Source organism: Malaclemys terrapin, chromosome 2 (assembly GCF_027887155.1).
Source record: "Malaclemys terrapin pileata isolate rMalTer1 chromosome 2, rMalTer1.hap1, whole genome shotgun sequence".
In the NCBI taxonomy this organism is placed as follows: domain Eukaryota; kingdom Metazoa; phylum Chordata; order Testudines; family Emydidae; genus Malaclemys; species Malaclemys terrapin.
This window is the reverse complement of record NC_071506.1, coordinates 3,068,863-3,087,359: the sequence shown is the minus strand read 5'-3', so window position 1 is coordinate 3,087,359 and position 18,497 is coordinate 3,068,863. Positions and strand designations below refer to the sequence as shown.

General features: G+C 57.0%; 1 protein-coding gene across 3 annotated transcripts in view; it reads right to left on the bottom strand.

The window, feature by feature from the left end:
• Positions 1-950: 950 nt before the first annotated feature.
• Positions 951-18,497, bottom strand: part of PPP1R16A (protein phosphatase 1 regulatory subunit 16A) — a 71,383-nt gene continuing 53,836 nt past the window's right edge. For 2 of the 3 annotated variants that reach the window (XM_054018235.1, XM_054018237.1), the window contains 8 exons: positions 12,576-12,721; positions 10,451-10,554; positions 9,000-9,124; positions 7,307-7,432; positions 6,545-6,620; positions 5,389-5,518; positions 4,671-4,833; positions 951-4,219 (listed from right to left, as the gene is read on the bottom strand). In XM_054018235.1, coding sequence (XP_053874210.1) covers positions 3,746-4,219; positions 4,671-4,833; positions 5,389-5,518; positions 6,545-6,620; positions 7,307-7,432; positions 9,000-9,124; positions 10,451-10,554; positions 12,576-12,721 — 1,344 coding nt within the window. In that variant the 3' untranslated portion in view covers positions 951-3,745. The remainder of the gene's footprint in view (positions 4,220-4,670; positions 4,834-5,388; positions 5,519-6,544; positions 6,621-7,306; positions 7,433-8,999; positions 9,125-10,450; positions 10,555-12,575; positions 12,722-18,497) is intronic. The other variant, XM_054018236.1, reaches the window with a different exon arrangement.

Below are 18,497 nucleotides of genomic sequence, written 5' to 3'. Positions count from 1 at the left end.
CGAAGTGCTGCCGATCGGCTTTATCTTTTTTTTTCCCCACTTCGCCGCTTGGGGCGGCAAAAAAGCTGGAGCCGGCCCTGCCCGGGGGAGGGGGCGGAGGGCTCCATGTGCGCTGCCCTTGCTGTGCCTGCAGGAACCTCCCATTGGCCGCGGTTCCCCGTTCCCGGCCAATGGGAGCTGCGGGGGGCAGCGCCTGGAGGCAAGGGCAATGCACAGAGCCCTCTGCCCCCCTGCCCGGGGACCGCAGGGACGTGGTGCCGGCTGCTTCTGAGAGCGGCGTGGGGCCCGCCGCCCACCCGTTTTACACCCTCACCCTGGCACGTGTGACGGAAGAAAGGGCGAGGGAGGCGCGGGAGCGTTCAGCCAGACACCGCTAGCTCATGTTCTACCACTCAGGCGGCACCGGGCGGAGCCTCCCATGAGCGGGAATCTGCAGAGAACACACCAAGGAGAACCCAGAGGTCCTGGCTCCATGCCCTGCTGTAACCACTAGACCCTTCTTCCCTCCTAATGACCATTCCCATGAGACCATCTTGTTAGCAGAACACTCCTGCCCCAGCCCCAGCCAGACGCAGTGAATGGGAACATCTGGAACCTGGGCCTCGTGCCTCCCAGGTTGACAGGGGGCGTTTTCAGGCTATTCCAGAAGGCTGAGTGTTAGAAATCCCAGTACTCCAGGGTGCCACGGGTTAACAGGGGCCAATGACAGCACCGCTAGGGTGAGCCCCACTTTGCAGCCCAATTGCTCAGGTGTGGGGGTCCTGGCGCCCCACCTCCCGTGCAGAGACCCACACTGTGCGGGGGGGAGAACACACAGCACTTGATCCTTGCGTTGCTCGTGTCCGGGGGGGAGATGACAGGGACGGACAGCCCAGCTGTCCCGAACTCATTTCTTTCGGGGGTGGAGGCAGTTAGTCCTGGCGGGGCGAGGGGAACACGCACAGGGGCTGTTAGCTGTCCAATGCTGGTTTATTGTGGAAAGGAAATAGAGACAACAGGAGCTACAAATCCAAACCTGGTGAGAGCAAGAAAGATTGTGTCAAAGTATAAAATCAGTGCCTCCGAACCCACGGGCCGGCAGCCTGCGGCTCGATGGGGCTGGAACCAACGCTACAGAACTCCGTGAACTGGACTGTGATCCAAAGGAGAGTGCTCCGTACAAGACATGTGCGGCGCCGCTGTACAAACGCACCACGAAGAGTCCAGTCCCAGCAGCCGCCCTCGCTGGCGAGCACAGAGCTCCCTGCAGTTGTATCTCCCAGGGAAAGGCAGGAGGCTCTCAGAGCAGAACCACCGTGGAAGGAAAGATTCACTGGCCCCGTGGTTAACACAAGTTCAGCCTAGAGCTGCACTCTTGAAGCTGGAGGGTCAGAGCTTAAGGGGGTTCCCCAGAGCATTCACAGGTGGGGTTGAAGGTCACCTGCTTTCCCCCAGCCAGTGGGCAGCATTGCATCTAGCTGGGCTCTGCTGCTCCGGCACCTGTGCAAGGGCTGATCTTCGGCTGGTGAGATGGGGCTGGCTGATGCTTCTCGGGCCCTGAGGGGGGGGAAAAAGGGAAGAGAGGCCTAGCGCGTGGGTTTGAACAGCCACGGCTAGATGCACCGCGGCAGAGAGAAATAAGCGAGAGGGTGACAATCCCATCCAGGGGATGAGCTATTGCAAACCATGAGAGCCACCCACCAGAGGGACGCCCCCTGCAGCCGGCTGGATCCCAGGGGGCAGCGTGTTCCTTATTGCGGCTGAAAGGCGAGAATGTTTCTAGCTGAAGCTCTTCCACTTCCACTCCACCTGCCTCCTGAAGTTCTAATTGTAGAGCCCAGCGCCTCAGCAACCCCACGGCAGGCTGAGAGGATGGAGCCTGAGGCCCTAGGGGCAGCAGAAGTCTGCCACAGCCCCCCCCAGTCATTAATAGAGAGGGACAGGCCTCCAAGCTCCAGCATGCCATCCTCCGCAGTAGGCCAAAGGGGCTTTTGCTGAGCTCACATGGGAGTTGGCACACTGGGACCGGGCCCCTGAGGGCACCCCTCTATGGGCGTGAAGTTGGGGTAGCCCTCGGCCGCCTGAGAAGCTGCCAATGCTGCCCTTGGGTGGAGGTGCAGGGCTCAACACAAGGCTCCTTGGAGCCTCATGCAGCAGCAGGACAAAAAAAACCCATGTCCCACCTGCGCAGGGAGGGGACATGCGGGGGGCTGGCGTCTCTGCAGAGAACAGGAGATGAGAAGGGTGCCATCAGCACGCCCTGTTTGAGCCCCGCATGAGCAATGGGGAGCAGCGGGATGCTGTCCAGGGCCCAGGCACGGGGCGGCTAGAGACCATTACAGATTAATCAGCCCCCCACCACTGCCCCCGGCAGATGGACTGAGGGGCCAGAAACCAGCTCCCCCATCCCGCTCGCAGGCTGTTTCATGGGGAGAGCTGTCAGCACAGCAGGTGCATAGACCCATCAATGGGCTGTGCTGGGTCCTGGGGTAAGGTGCTTTGCTGAAGTGATTTTATTGCTGAGGGCAGGAGGTCACAAGGGGCTGGGCACACAGCCTACACCAGGTGCCCTCTGGGGGCGGAGGGCACAGGGCACCGTGGCATGGTGCCCTCTGGGGGCGCACACGGCACCATGGCGTGGTGCCCTCTGGTGGGGGAGGGCATACGGCACCATGGCGTGGCGCACCATATGGGGCACAGGAGTTCAGATTAATGTAGTTGAACCCACAGTGCCACGTGGACACATCCTGGTTTACAACGAGCTTCTATCCATGCGGTTTGGGGCGGACCCACACTCAGACTGGCACCGAAGTGGTGAACTCAGCGTCCGTCAGCACCTTTGGCTGGTTCAGTGCAAGGCTGTGTGGGGCCGCACTGAATTCAGGGTTCGGTTAACCCTGCTGGAGGAAAAGATAGGAATGACGGCCGATGGCCTTGCTCCAGCGCACGGCCGGGCTCAGTCCAGCGCTTCCTTTAGTGAATCCAAGCCAGCGAGTGGGATATAAGCCAGTTGTAAACCACCATGAATGGGCGTGCCTGGGGACCTACACAGCTTTCCATCTTGTTTGAAACGCACGTTAGTTAAACCAGGACAGCTTCTGTGCAGCCCAGCCTAGGAGGGGACTGCTGGGCTACAAGAGAACCGTTCTCACCTCATTGCCGCCATTTGCCTTAGTGTCAGGCAAGCATGGGGACGTCCCCTTGCCCCCCAGTGCTGTATGCATGGTATGCCGTGCTCTGAGGCCTCCCATAGGCTTTTCACTCCTTCCTAGGAACCACACACAGACCCCAGACAAACAGCCGCCCTGGGAGGGACCCTCCAGCTGACCCAGCGCAGCCCAGCATGTCTTGCGCAACATTCAACGCCACCATGTCCAACGGAGATGCAGCCCTCTGCGACTACACGTCCCAGCATGCAACGCTCTATGGGTTGACCCAAGCAAGGACTGGAAAATTGCATGCTGGGAGCTGTAGATGCTCCAGGACACATCTCTGTACTGACAATGAAGGTCATTGCATTCTGCTTCCATTTGTGCAGCCCTCTGGCTCCCAGCCTGCTGCCCATGCAGCCCTCGATGGGGCACTTGGAGCCCGGCCTCTTTGACTGGTGTCTGGGTCTTGAACATGGAGTCGTCCCTGGAAGATAAACCAGCTCCCAGAACCCGTCCTGCTGCAGCGTTCCAGAGGCAGCCCCATGGGACATTAGCGCCATCCATCAATGCCAGGGAGGGGACGTGCCCCACAAACATCTTCTCTTGCCAGCGCCTCACATCAGCCTACAGCATCGCTTCTTCTCAGCAGGGGTCTCCTCGGCCGGGGCCGTCAGCTTCAGAAGAGGTGGATCGCCACTGGCTGCCGTGTAGTACACGGAGTTCTGCTCCGAGTCCGAGCGGGGGTGACCGCTGCCGCGCAGGGTCTCAGCGAGGCCAGGCGAGAGGGGGCCCTCGCCCTCGGTAGGAGGGTAGTCCTCTGGGTGGTGTCGCTGGAGCTTGGCAGCTGCCCGCTGGCGTTTGAGGTCCGCTAGCGTGTGGTGGGACTTCTCCTTGCACAGGTCGGCCGACAGCTCCTCTTGGGTGGCCAGCTGGTAGGAGACGCTGCGGTCCAGCCGCTTGGAGTAGAGGTGTTTGGGGGGGCCGGCGGCAGAAGAGCCCGCAGTTCCATTTCTCTGGGTCAGCCCCGGATTCTGATGCTTGTCTCCCACCAAGGCCCCTGGACCTGCCACTTCTGCCTCAGCGCCCTGCTGGGGAGAGGAACAGTACTCAGTACCCAGTACTCAGCCCTGGGGCTGGACACCTGGAGCCATGCAGGAATCCAGGGGGGTTCCCATTAGCACATTGACGCTGCTGGGGACTCACGGGGAGCTGAGAAGGAAGCGCTAATGGCTGCCAGGGGAGCAGGACCCGGGACGCGCCCTGGTGGTTTAGGCCAGCAATACTCGGTTCCAACCACATGGCGCACCCAAGAGCCTTGTGCGGGGCTCTCGGAGCCGGCTGCTGCCAGGTGGAGGCAGGAGCCCTGAGCGTCCCATTCAGGGGTGGGGGTGGCAGCGAGGGGGGAACCCACCTCTCCTCTCCCTGGCGCTGAGAAGAGGGACAGGAGACAGACACGCTCAGCGCCAGGCGGGACCTCGCACCGCGGTGTGCCGAGGGGCTGCAGGGAATGTGGGGGTGCCACGGCTGTCCCCTACTCACGGGGAGGTGCTGCTGGAGCTCAGCGTCCGTTTGCTTGTCCTCGTCCTCAAGCTCGGCCTCGTTCTCCCGGTGCGCCACCTGCTGCCAGACGATGGCCTCTTTCTCGTGCTCCTTGCGGTAGAGGTTGGTGCGCTCCGTCACGCTGACCCGCCGCACCACCTTCCTGGGGACAGCGGAAAGCAGGATCAGCATGGCTGGGAAACGGGAGTGCTTCCCGCCAGGAGCGAGCCAGTGCCGGGGCAGGTAAACGCCAGGGACTGACCTCGCCACAGCTGCTGTTCGGTTGGGGGCAAACACCTGCGGGACATTCATTTCCAGCTGGTGCTGAAAAGCAGGACGGACGGCGCCCAGACACGTCCTGCCACTGGCCTGATCACGTCTCTTTCCGTGGTTACGGAGAAGGTGATGGGCACAGATTTAGAAGGTGTGGTTTTGCTGGAGACCCCTCAGCTGGCAGGGGAGGGTGGTGCCTAGGTGACCCATGAACAGCAGCCCCAATGGCAGCAGAGCGCCACCCTGTGTTCAGTTTGGGCACAAAGCTGGGGGGTGGGGGGGGCGACATCAGAGCCTAGCTGAGGCTAAGGTGCTCGGACAACGGGACTCCTCAGCTGAGTTCCCCAGATCTGCCTGGCCCCTGGGAAGGAGGGTCCTGCTCTGGGGTGGCCTCTGCCCCCTGGGAGGGAGGCCAGCTATCCGTAGCGGTCCCCCCCGGCCTTACCCTCGGCTGCCAGCACTGGAGGTGCGTCGCTGCAGCAGCGACTTGTGCTTGTCATGAGACTTCATGATGGCATCATGCTTGTGCTTCAGCTCCAGCAGCTTGGCCCGGACCTCCTCGTCACCACACACGTCTGCGAGGGACACACGGGGGTGAACAGCCACCTGGCTCCAGAGCAGTGCCAGCCCCAGGCATGCACTCTGCGGCCCTCCTTCCCACCAGCTCTGCAATCCCGCCACAGCAAGGATCACCCACTCCCTGCCCACTGGGATCTCCTCTGCCACCACCCCCTTCTCAGGCATTCCCGTCTCTCCAGCTCCCCTGCTACCTCCACTCCCCACCCCAGCCTCGTCTGGTCTCTCACCTGCCCCCAATCCTCTTCACGCCCCACCTCTTCTCCCCAGCCCAAGAGCATAACCATGCCGACAAAGGGAACCAAATCAGAACTAAGCCCCATCCTTCCAGCATACCCCATGCCCAGTCAGCCTCAAACTCCCTGTTGTATCCCCCTTTCCCCACCGCCTGCCTCCTACACCCTGTGCTTGGATTCGCCTGTTCCGGCTACCAGGCTAGGAAGTGTCGGATGATCGCTCATACGCTGGCTGCACGTAACGGGTCATTTGCATTGTTTGTGGACCGTAATCCCATGCTTGGTACTCCGGCTCCCTGGCACTGGAGGTCAGGCGAGAGGGCAGGTGGGCTCTGTGCTGCTGAGTCCCCGGAGAATGGAGGTCCCAGCAGGACTGGGAAAAGATGGGCATTTTCACTCTGCCCCGCGGGTTTGGAGAAGCAGGCGTGGAGGTGGTGGCAGGGAAGGGCCTGTGCTGATCCCTGAATGGAAAGCGCGGCTTTGCCGTCAAAAATCATACGAGGTGGGGAGAGGAGGGGAACTAGGGCCTTTGAGGGGTTTAAGGACGAGGTGGGACTGGCAGTCGGGGTGACTGCAGGGTCCTCGGAACGCACTGCTGGGTTGGGGAGGAGCCTGCCACACGAAACACGACAAGGCACGTCGGAGGATTTGCAGAGACTGAAAGCCCGGACTTCCCCCATCACCTCCCCGCCCCATCCATCTCCACCAGCCTCTGCCTCTCCCTTCCCCTTTTCATCTTGGCCCCTTCCAGCCTCCTCCATTCCCTGCTCTCCTAATGGCTTGACTCACCCAAGGGCGTCTCGTCCAGCACAGACTTCCCATTGAGATCAGCTCCATGGGCCACCAGCAGCTCCACCAGATGGATCTGACGGCAACAAGGGAAGTTGCCTTTAGCGAAGCAGGAAGAATCTAACGCACAAACCTGCTCCACACCCAAGCTGAGGGGAAAATGCCCCTCTGACCCCATCGCCCCCCAGCTGGGAACCGCGCATGCTAGAAGCGGAGGCGCTGCAGCCTCTGCAGATTAGCACCCTCCTGCGTCCTGGGCCTGTCGGCTTCCATTGCCATAACGACCTGGGGGGAGTTCACAAGTGGTCCCCGCATGCCCTGTGCCTGGCAGGAGGGAGATTCCTAGCAGCCCCCGCTCACCCTCTCCCCCATCCACAGCACGTTCCGATTCCTGACTGCTGACACTGCAGTGCTGCGGCTGGAGGCGGCCACCCATACTGTAGAGCAGGCTTTCACCTGAGCTCCCTCCAGCCCACTGAGGCCCCAGGGCCCTTCGGGAGGAGTTGGGGTGGCCCTGTGTCCAGCACCCCGCTCTCAGTAGCCATCGCTTCCATGTGCCTGGCCCCCCCACATTACTAAGGAAAGCACTCTGGCAGGCCAGACAGCAAGTGAACGCAGCCCATGACCAGTGCTGAGGGTGTCGTGCCACTAGGGGGCGCTGTACTCCACCACTGGGAAGATGTTCCAGGGCCGGAAATTCCCAATAGGAGCACCCTCAGCCCGTGGCTAGATGTGCATTCTCACCTGCCTACAAGCACTCACCTGCCCCCAGCAGGCGGCGGCATGGAGAGGCTCCCACCCATCGTTGTCCTTCGCGCTCATGCTGGCCTTGTGTTCCAGCAGCAGCTCGGCAGCTTCCAGGTAGCCGTTTGCTGAGGCAATGTGGAGCTGCAAAGCAGAAGTCGCCGGCACTAGAACCCTGGGCCGGGCCCTAACGCCAGGGCTGCGCTCTCCCGCAAAGCTTGGCTGGGATGGCTAAACCGGCAAACCCGCTCAGAGCAGATGCCATGGACACCTGCAAAGAGGCCGTTTGCTGGGACAGCTCATACCAATCCCGAGTGAAATAAACGATCCGAGTGCCTTGGCCAGGATCGCTGGAGCGACACTAGGGTGTATGCCAGTAGAGCAGTGTTACAGAAAGTAAAGTAACCCCCCTGGCCCCACCACGGGTGTTAGTCTACGCTCAAAGTTTCTAGTGTGAACTTGGGCTCAGATGCAGACCAGTCAGCTCCATTAGGGCCTGTCCCATTTGCTCAGCGGTCTCCAGAGCCAGAAGGGTACGGCTGGGATCACCAGGCCAAGGAATGGCGACATCCAATGACAAGGTAGAGGAGACACAGCTAGCGAGCGGCTGGCCATTATTCCCAGGCCACACCCAAGCAGGTCTGCAGCAGGAGCCAAGGGGCTGTGCAAGGAGGGGGTTCCGCTGTGAACTGGGTCCTACAGAGGCAGCCCATGCCGGGCATGGAGTATCAGGGCAGACAGAGCTGGACTGCGCGTTCACTGCATAGCCAGCGCAGGGAATGGGGTCACAGCACCCAGTGCTGCTGAGGAGAGGGACTGCTGCATTTTGTACTAGCTGGAGCTTTCTCAGGGCAGGCAGCTGCTTCTGGCAATGCAGGGTTTCACGGATCTGCCCGGGAGGTCGCAGACATGGGAATCACTGTGACAAGGCCGGAGCCTGACGGGAGAAGGGAAGATGTTCTGGCCAGACCCAGGTGGAAGTGGGAGGTTCTTGCTGCCATGGCTATCTTGACTTCCAACAGCTCTGAGGGATCCCGAGGGACCCCACGGCCGAGGCCCGAGTCTGAGCACTCAGATATATGAGCACATGGACTGGGACTCTGCAGGTAGTGGCCCCAGATGGCTCTCGGTGGGCTCGGACCGAGCAATTTCAGCGCATGTTCGTTCACTGCACTGCCGTTAGGTGGGATGGGAGAACCCAGTGCTCAGCAATGGCAACGCAGCATTGTCTGCGGACAGGAGATGGTTCTCCACCAGAGCCACGAGCGCTGTCTGAGTCTGCTGTCCTAGGCCCCGGGACAGCAGCAGCTGCTGGGGGATGTGGAGATTGGGCTTTGCTAGCTTTCAGTTTGGCTTGCTTAGAGGCACAGGTGATGGCCCTGACCGCTGGCAGTGCTTCCATGGCTACTTGCGTGAACAGGCAGAGTCCTTGGAAGGAAACGCTAGTGGTCCCGGCCCTGCTCTGGGTCGCCTACGCGGCGTCCCACATGGAGAGGAGCTCGAGAACAATGAGTCAGTTCTCGTCTCTCCCCAGCCATGGCCGGATTGAGTATGTTCACCACTGCTTCATCCCCCAAGAGATGGGGCTTGTGCTGCCTCCCTAAGACCAGCCCCCCACCAGCCCCCAGTTCCCCTGCAGCCCTGGTCTCCTGCGCCTCACTTCTCGGGCAGAGCTCTCCCTAGCTGTCGGCATTATTAACTGGGAACTTACCAGAGTGGCACTATGGTCAAGTGGAGTGTTCAGATCGGCACCTGTCTGAAGCAGCTTTCGGATATCTTCCACCATGCTGTGCTCCGTGGCGGCTCGGGCCTCCTCAATCTTCTCCTGAGTTATTCCTACCCAGAGAGTAAGTGCCATGAGGGCAGCCATGGCAGATGGTGACTGGGGGCTGGCCTGTACCCCAGCAGCAAGGCTGGAAGGCGTTTGCTTATTGGACTCCATGCCAAGGACCATGTCAGTTTCTTACAATTGGCACTAGTCTAGGCAGGAAGACGCACACACATCCCTTGCCCAGGAGCAGCCATCTGTCCTTGGTGCCCTCTTCTCCTCTGCACCTTACCCGAGTGACCTACTCCACTTCCAGGGCTTTGCTTCCATCTCGCTGCTGACAAAATCCACCCTTTCCCCCGAGTCTCTCCCCTCTGCTGAGTCTCCCAGCTGTACCTGTCTCTCCGACAACTGTTCCTGGACCTCCCACCATCAATCTCCCCCAGGTCCTTCAACATCCACCTTCCACATCAGGGGCCAGCTCCTCCCTCCTCCCTTCAGGGCTCGGGCCAACATTCCCCTGCTCCCTCATCTCCCTCCACTAGCCTGCTTGCCCAGTTTGACTTTCTTTCACCCTTAGCCATTGCCTATGCTACCCTTGCTCTGTGGGACGCCCTTCCTGTCCCTGTATGCCAGACAACCTGACCTCTGCTCCTTCAAACCCCTCCTCCGAATCCATTTCTTCCACCAGCTCCGCCCTTGCCCCTCACTCCCGCATCAGCTTGATGGATTTTGTATATAAACAAATGGATGTGTTTGGTGCAGATAACTCTCCTCGCCTCAAAGTATGCGAGCTTCCCCTCACGCCCACTCCCTTGCCAGCTAGCATTTCTCCCTGCGTCTTCGCGGGGTTTATTGAACCTAGACCTCTTCATAGGGAAGATCACGTCTGTCTGTCTGTCTGTTGAGTGCCATGCGCACCCATGGCACTGTATAAATAACAACAGGAGCAAGAACTCAATGGTCTCTCTGCAAGAGGCTCATTGCCCACCAGCAAATCTCAGTGGTTAAGAGGAAGGAGGCTGCTAAGAGGGTTCCCTACAGCCCTTTCCCAGCGCAGCTTGGAGCCATCAAACAGGGGAGGAGTCAAAATTTGGATCTTAAGAAGTGATGCTCCTTCATTCTAGGATGTGTCTCTGTCGGGAGAGCGCTAGAAACAGAAGCTGCGCAAGGAGAGAACCCAATGCAGATCTCACTGGAAGGTAAATGGGGCATTCTGGGTTGGACACTGTTGCCAAGGTGCTTGCTGCACCATGGAGGGGGCTTGCAATGCCTGAGCAGAATAGGAGAGCCGAGAGGGGTACGCACCCAGCGGTGAGTGAATAACCATGAAACATCCACAGCGACAACAGGGAAAGGGGAGGAGACACCAGCCTGGGACTGGGGAGACTCACCCTGATCTGCCATGGCCGTCTCAATGTAGTCCAATGTCACATCGTCCTCGCAGAGGTCATACGGCATGTTCCCGTCTGTGTTAACTGCCAGGAGATTGGCACCACTGGGCAGGGGAAGGAGAAGAAATGAACAGTGAGGAAACAAGGCAGGTGGCTACCTCTCTGCTGTGCCCACAGTAATGCCACGCACAGCACCCGTGTGCCGCTGGGCAGCTAGTGTAACAGATACAATGAGCTATTTTCATTAAAGAGCCACCAACGGCTTCTGGAAAACATTCTCCATGGGCACGATTCTGCCTGTCTTGTAGATTGGGTTTCTTGTCCCGCCTCCTCTATCAGCAAGGGACGGCTACATGAAACAGGATCCCCGCTCCTCAAGGGCCCGGCTGCTGCTTCTTCAGGGCCCTGCCCTCCTCTCCGGCACCACCCCATGTGATGGGACTGCTGGACTCCCCTGGGGAAGGAGCAGCTCTATTCCCGTTTCCACACTGATTAGGGTGACCAGACAGCAAATGTGAAAAATCGGGACAGGGGGTGGGAGTAATAGGAGCCTATATAAGAAAAAGACCCAAAAATCAGGACTGTCCCTATAAAATCGGGGCATCTGGTCACCCTAACACTGATGTCCCTGGGAGAAGGATGAGGAGGGGGCTGTGGAAATGAGTCTGCTCCCGAGAAGGTTTTCAAAGAGGCTTTGGGGGCGGGGGGGGTGCACAGAAATCCAGCCAGTGGGAGGTGCAGGTCTGGTGTCTGATGAGATGCTAAAGAAGCCCATGTTACCCCTGTTCTTTCAGGAGCCTGCCCGTCCCCATTTACCTCCCCCCGTTTTTCCCACCCAGGCTAACTCCTCCTGGCTACGCTTTGTGCTCCCCAGGCAGCCCCAGATTTATGCACCCACTGTTCTCCTAACCCTACTTCCAGCTTTAAAACACAGACTCGGCTGAGGTGCTGCCTAGCGACCAGGACGCCATGAGGACTGCAGGCCAGGGCAGGCAGCCTCGAGGTGCTGGGGGATCAGCAGGCAGGTCCATGCTCGTCCGCAGTTGGCATTCGAATCCCAGCCCCTCCTGGGCAGGGAGTGATGCGGGAAGGCCTTTCATAACTGGGTCATGCTGTGCAGCAAGAGGAGCAGCAGAGCATTTACTGATGCAAACTGCCTCGTCCGGCCGCAGCCGGGCCAAGGCCTCGCTGACAGGAGATTCCTGCAGACTGAGGCAGATTGGGTTACTTGGTCAACGATACACCCCCATTAAACATTTACAGCCCGACAAGCCGGGTTCCAAACACCTACAGTGGAGTCTGACAACGTGACTTCAATTTGAGGGGAGGGGAAAGAAGCAGGCTGAAAAAGGGGAGGCGAGCCCCCGAGGGTTAATACTCCGGCTTGCCACCTCTGAGAACCTGGCTTGGGTCACAGCAAAGGGAGAGGCCTGGGCTAGGTACAGGACCTCTAGGGGGCATTCAGTGGAGCTCAGTGACTGCATAAGGAAGTATGAGGACTGGACAGCAGGGGGTGCTCCAGAGTCAGGACCGGGGTGGGGGGGGGAGGGGCGAGTAGAACTGCGGTGGGTGGACAGGTATGCAGTAGTGTTGTAGCCGTGTTGGCCGAGGTGGGGGAGGTAATATCTTTGATTGGACCAACTTCTCCTGGGGAGAGAGATGCTTTCAAGCTGCCCAGAGCTCTCCTTCAGGTCAAGAGGGAGAGACTGGGCCAGAAGCAGTCAGAGCCTCTCCGGATGCAGGAATCATGCCAGGCTGGGCTCATTTTGTCAGACTCCCCTGTGCCAGGTTCACTTCCCTTGACTCAAAGCTTGGTCGGGGGGCACAATCCCAGTGCCAAGGAGGATCTAAGCAGTTCTGGGTGCCCTCACACCAAGGTACCTTTCCTTCCCAAGGCTGCAGGGTTACTGCCCCAATCAAGTCCCAGGACCCTCTGAACGCCAGAACAGTCTCCTTCTGGGAGTCCATCACTCTGTTATGGGGCACCTGGTAGCTGGCTTCAGGAGTCCTAACTCTCCCGCTCCTTCCCCACCTCAGGCTGGTCTGTTTGCAGACCCTTTCCCCTGGGAAAGGCCACACCCCCGATCACACCCCCCCTGCATGGCATGCACAGGAACCCACGTACTGTTTAATCAGCAGCTCCACCAGGTGCAGGTGCCCGCAGGTGGCAGCGGCGTGCAGCGGCGTCCAGAGCTCACTGTCGCAGGCATTGACATCCGCGCCGGCCTCCAGCAGCAGCGCGACCACGTCCCCGAAGTCGTCGATGCAGCACTAACACGAGAGAAAGCAGAACACAGGCGGTTACTGCGGCTGGGGCCCGGGAGTTCACACCACTGACAGGCCTAGAGGAACAGGCCCTGTTGTTGCAGGAAAGGTCCAGCCAAGACAGAGCAAGCTGCTGCCCCCGCACTGCAGACCTCCATCAATTACCCTTAAACCTGCCCCAGAGGGAGCCCCTCTGGAGGGGGTGGGAGTTCGGGCTCCATGGCTCAGCCAGTCCTTGGCTACTTCGTGAGAATGGCTTTTGTGAGGTGGATCTCAGCCACTAGGACCAGGACTGAAAGCCCAACTCACTTGGCTAGAGCACAGGACAGGCAGCCAGGACTCCTGGCTTCTAGTCTCAGCCTGGCTACGGACTTGCTGGGTAACTACCGGTATGGGCAAGTCCCTTCCTCCTCTGTGCAATGAGCTAACTCTAGTGACCAGACTCACAAAGGACTTGTGAGGATAAATTCATTGATGTCTGTAAAGAGCTTTGAGATCTCTGGAGTGAAGGCCACAGCATTTCCTGCAGAGCACTAGAGAGCAGACAGGTAGAAATGGTTCTGGGCCACTACCCAGGTGCTGATTTTTAACCCCTGCAAACCATCTGTGTTTGTCCCTGGGCCTGATGGAGGTGGGGGCCCAATAGGTCTCTGTCTCTGATGTCCATGAACCAGCAACCTGCAGAGCGCAGTTTCCTTTGGAAGGGGTCTTGGTTCAGATTTCTAAGCAGCCCTTTAAGATGGGACTTGCTTACCGCCAGCGAACCAAGGCAAGGCAACAGCATCCTATGCTGACCGCCAGGAGAGGATGCCGGCCCGCCCGCCCGTTACTAAGGGAGGGAACCTGCATGTCAGGAAGGGGCAGTACACAGTGTTGTTGTGGTGTGTTGGTCCCAGATGTTGGTCCAGAGTAGGGGCAGGGAACTTCTACCCACCAACTCTCTGTCCCCACTGACAGCTCAGCCCCTAGGGGGCTCCTGGTCACTGAAAACACCCACCAGAAGGGGTCTTGGGAAAGGAGATGGAAGCAAGCCAGACCCGTTAGATGGATGTGAAGGGGACACTGCTCTGAGAGGTTCTTAGAGCAGATGGGTGGATTCATACTGCGAATTCCTGCCTTTGATGATGGACTGACAGGCTCCTAAGGGAGCAGAGGCCAACAATACACCTAACCCCTCTTCAGGACCATCTGCAGCCCATGTCACCGCTCGGAGTTCCTAGCATCGGCAAACAGAAAGTCCTGGCCTGCAGGAGGGTGGAGAGAGGGAGAAGGCATTATGTTCTCCCAAGGGTTCAGTGCATGCTGGGGATTGGTGGCTTGGCATCAGGACATTCTCCAGATCACAGAGGGTGAGGGAGTGGTGTCAGAGAAAGGAAAGAAGCGGGGGATAGGGAACAGAGCGGAAGAGCGGGCCCTGGAGGGAACCTGGAAGAGCTGGGATCACTGTGGGCCTGATCCTCTTCCCACTGAAGTAGTGGCAAAAGCTCCTTTGCGCCAAGTCAGGGGGTTGGAGCCACTTGAAATGGGAGGTTTGGTCTTTTTGGACCCTAGGAGGCCAAATTCCAAGGGCTTAAGAACCTTGGTGCTGAAGCCCATCAAGCAGATGAGCAGGGAGTGATCTGAAAACCAAAGCACCAGCCACCGCAGAATCTCTTGACTGGAATTCGCAGGAGCCCAAACCCACTGCACAGATAAAGGGGATGGGGCTCCGTTGCTGTGCACGTGTGGTGTTAACTGCAGTCTCTGCACACAGCATAGTGCTCCACACCAGGCGAGACGCCCAGGCACCGACCGGCACAACGCGACTCACCGCACGGAACGGGCAGGCTTCACTGCTGAACTAGTCACATGGGCGTTAATATTAACGCCCCAGTCAGACACCAACGTTTGAGACAGAAAGAAATGAGACCCCAGTCAGACCTAGGGGCATGTCTACACTAGCGAGCTCACAGCGGCACAGCTGTAGGAGTGCTCACGTAGCCGCTCTGTGCGATGGGGCGACACAATAAGACCACCGCCACAAGCGGCTGTAGCTATGATGGGGAGAAGCTCTCCCGCTGACAGCGCGGTCCACACCGGCGTGTCTGTTGGTGTAACGTGTCGCTCAGGAGGATTTTTTTTACACCACTGAGCGACACAAGTGATACCGACAAAAGTGGTAGTGTAGACAACCACTGCGACTGGCTATTATTCACCAGGTGTTTACACTGCAAAGCCCCTGTCGCCTTGTATCCCGCACATGAGGGGGAAAGCAAAGGAAAAGCCCAGGGGAGAAAGAGCTAGTGTGAAATACACTCATTTGCTATTATCATGCACAGCTGAGGCAGCAGACATTGCATGGGGATTAGCAGTGTAATGTGGGTGTTCGACTCTATGACATTCACTCAGCGATTCCAAGGCCAGAAGGGACCATTGTGATCATCCTGTCTGATCTCCTGTGTAACACAGGCCGGAGACCTGCCCCCAAGTCATTCCTAGAGCAGAGCTGTTAGGAAAACAGCCCGTCTGGATTTTAAAATGTTCAGTGATGGAGAATCCACCATGCCCCTTGGTAACCTCTTCCAATAGTGAATTACTCTCGCTGTTAAAAATCGACACCTTATTTCCCATCTGAATTTATCTCGCTTCAACTTCCAGCCACTGGATCGTGTTAGACCTTCCTCTGCTAGACTGAAGAGCTCATTATAAAATACTTGTTCCCCACGTAGGTACTTATAGACTGATCAAGTCACCCCTTCACCTTCTCGGTGATCAATAGACCAAGCTCTTTCATTCCATTGCCAGAAAGCAGGTCTTGAAATCCTTGAATCATTCGCATGGCTCTTCTCTGAGCCCCCTCCAACCCATCACCACCCTTCGGGGCTGGGACTGGGAGGAGAGAACACTGCTTCACTCAGCCCTCATCAGGTTGCCCCTCGCCTGGAGTCACCAAGGTGGATTGGATGATCTTGTATCTTGCTTGCAGAGCCATTAACAGGTCCTGATGTCAGTCTATCAAGAGTCATGATGCAACAACACTGGCTGGAGGGTGTCAGAACATCATGATACACAAGCCTTCTAAACGCATTTTAAAAAGTGGCAACCCTGCCAAGAGATGGTTGCTGGGGGTATTTAATTACATTGCTACTAGATTGCTGGGCCATTTACAATCCTCTAATTCCTTTGGGGGGGGGTGCTTTCCCTAATCCAGGTGTCTGCTGTTTTCATTTGGGTATGTCAATACCCATGCTTGTCTCAGCACAGAGATTGCTGGCTCAGGGTTTGTAAACACTGGTCACTCAGCCTCTCTCTGCTGCCAGGAGTATCATGCAGCGTTCACAAGGATTTTAGCAGCTAATCAAAGCAAACACACTCAGGCCACATCAGACTATCCACACCTAGGAACTGCCATGCCAAATGAGACAAGTGAATCACTGAGTCTGGGACAGTGGCCAACACCAGCTGCTGCAGAGGAAGACGAAAATTTGCAGTGGACAATTACACAATAACCTGCCCATCCCGGAAGTTTCTTCCTTACCCCAGTGGCTGGCTCTTGCCCTGAGGAAGGGGAGTTTATAGCCCTGCAATGGTTTTCATCCTATCTAATCTAATTGTGGATGTTCTCACTGCTCATTTAACTGTCCGACCCTAATGCAAACCCTTTGCCTCAATGCTAGCTAGTGGTAGTACATACCGAGTAAAAACAGCACCTGTTTTAAATGTGTCACTTTACATTTTGATTACCTGTCCCTTGTTCTTGTATTATGAGAAGCAGCACTTCTGTTTTCCTGCTGCCTTTCTCGACAGCATGTGGTATTTTGTATACCTGTTTTACCCTCTCTTATTCACCCCTTCCTACAGAACTCTTTCCAGGTCTCTATTTCTGTCATCTGTATCTGAACCTCCTCTCTATTTCTCGGGATAGAGACCTTCTCGGGATAGAGACCTGCACTGACCGTAGGGAGGGCCAGTGAGCGTGTCCTACCCGTGATTTATAGAACAGCACCAGCGTATTCTCAGCATTGTTCTCCATCCCTTTCCTTACACATCCTAACGGCTTGTTTGCTTTTTTGACAGCTGTTGCACACTGAGGAACGGTTTTTATTGGCCCCTCCACAGTGATGCCTGCCTCTTTTCCCAGCGTAGTTACAGACCCTCGGCTCAAGCTGGAGCATTTCAAAGCAGAGCCTCCACCAGCTCCTTCTACTTATTACAAGTGAGGGTGGCTGCGGCTAGCTCCGGCTCACTGAAATGCTGCCACTGGACTCCGAGTTCAGTTGCCAGTGGAAGCCTCGACCAGGCGAGTCTGTGGAAGAGTTTCACTAAACCTGAGCGTAACGAAAAAGTGCACAAGCCAGCCACGGGCAAGGACGGGGAAAGGCGAGAAGTCAGATGATGAGAGGGGGCCGGAGTCTGTTTCCTCAGAGCAGAGGTCTGAATAGAGAAGGAATGGAGAGAATTCCCAGAAGAGAAGCAAGGAGACTCCGCTGTGTCTCAGCCCATTAACTGCTCTGAGCCAGCCATCAGCCCCTCGGAAGTGCCTGCTGTGGTCACAGTTATTGCTCATTAGCTCTCTCTTTGTTGCCCCAAGGACACTCTAGGTGTGAATGCCCCGTTGCATTTTACTGCTTGGTTATGTACTTAGCTCTATAGTTACAAGCATGATACTATGGGGGGGGGCGGGGTGAGTCAAGGCTGCTAGGTGAGCCCTCAGTGACTGGACTGGAACGGTAATGATTTTTGTGGCTATAGGAGGTACCAATGATTATGGTTTGTGGCAGATATACCATATACATGATTAGCAATTATGAGTTTCAGTTGCTTTGGTTCATTCCATGTTAATTCGTAATGGATCTAAACCAGCTATTCACCAGATCATCTGTAACCTTTAGACACAAGTTTGCTGGGGAAGGACCAGCTTGTGGCTAAAGCACAGAACTAGGAGTCAGGACTCCTGGGTTCTATTCCCAACTCTATCACGAATATGCAGTGAATAAAGTCACTTCACCTCAGTGTCAAAGTTGTAAAATGCATTTGTTTTGGCAGACAGGTATAGATAAAAGCACCGATCGTGGGCTTGGGACTATAAAGGAATTCCTGGCTCCGAACAGTAGAACTTCCCTGGATCACAGCGGGGTCATGAAGATATGAGAGAGAGAGAGAGAGAGAGAGAGAGAAATCACTTTGAGAAACCCTGGATGGTGCTGGAGAAGAGCCAGACATTTTATCATCATCACTGAGAGAGACTGTAAATGCTCTGAAGTGCAGGAACCATTGTGAGTGATAAACTCAGGCCCTAATTTCTACGATATGTTCGTTGGGAAAGAAAAATCTACCTTCTTTTCAAGCTGCTCTCATGTCTGTGGTTGCTAAAGCACCACCTTCTGGCTTCCAGTTGACACTCGGTCCCTCTCTCACTAGTGTTTCCAACCCAAGACGTGAGAAAACTCTGGCCCACCGTCTGCCTTTTCTTCCAAGTCTCGAAAGCCCAGATCTAGGCCATCAGAAGCAGTTATAGCTGCAGTGAGCGATGTCGTCGCCTGTGGCACCAGCATCTCTTATTTCAAGGATCCAAGGGGTTGGGGTATTGGGGGATAAGAAAATAGGAATGATCCCTCTGGAACCACCAGGTGGTGCCTCCAGAGTCACGACTAGAACCTGCAGCTTCAACTCAGTTTAAAGCCGTCCTGACCAAGAAAAATACTGATCCTGTTTCTCGGCCCTTCCCTCCTGCAAAGCTGGTGTCTGATAGTTGGTGCAGCTACTCCACACAGTAAGGGATTGGGGAGCAGTGTCCCGGACT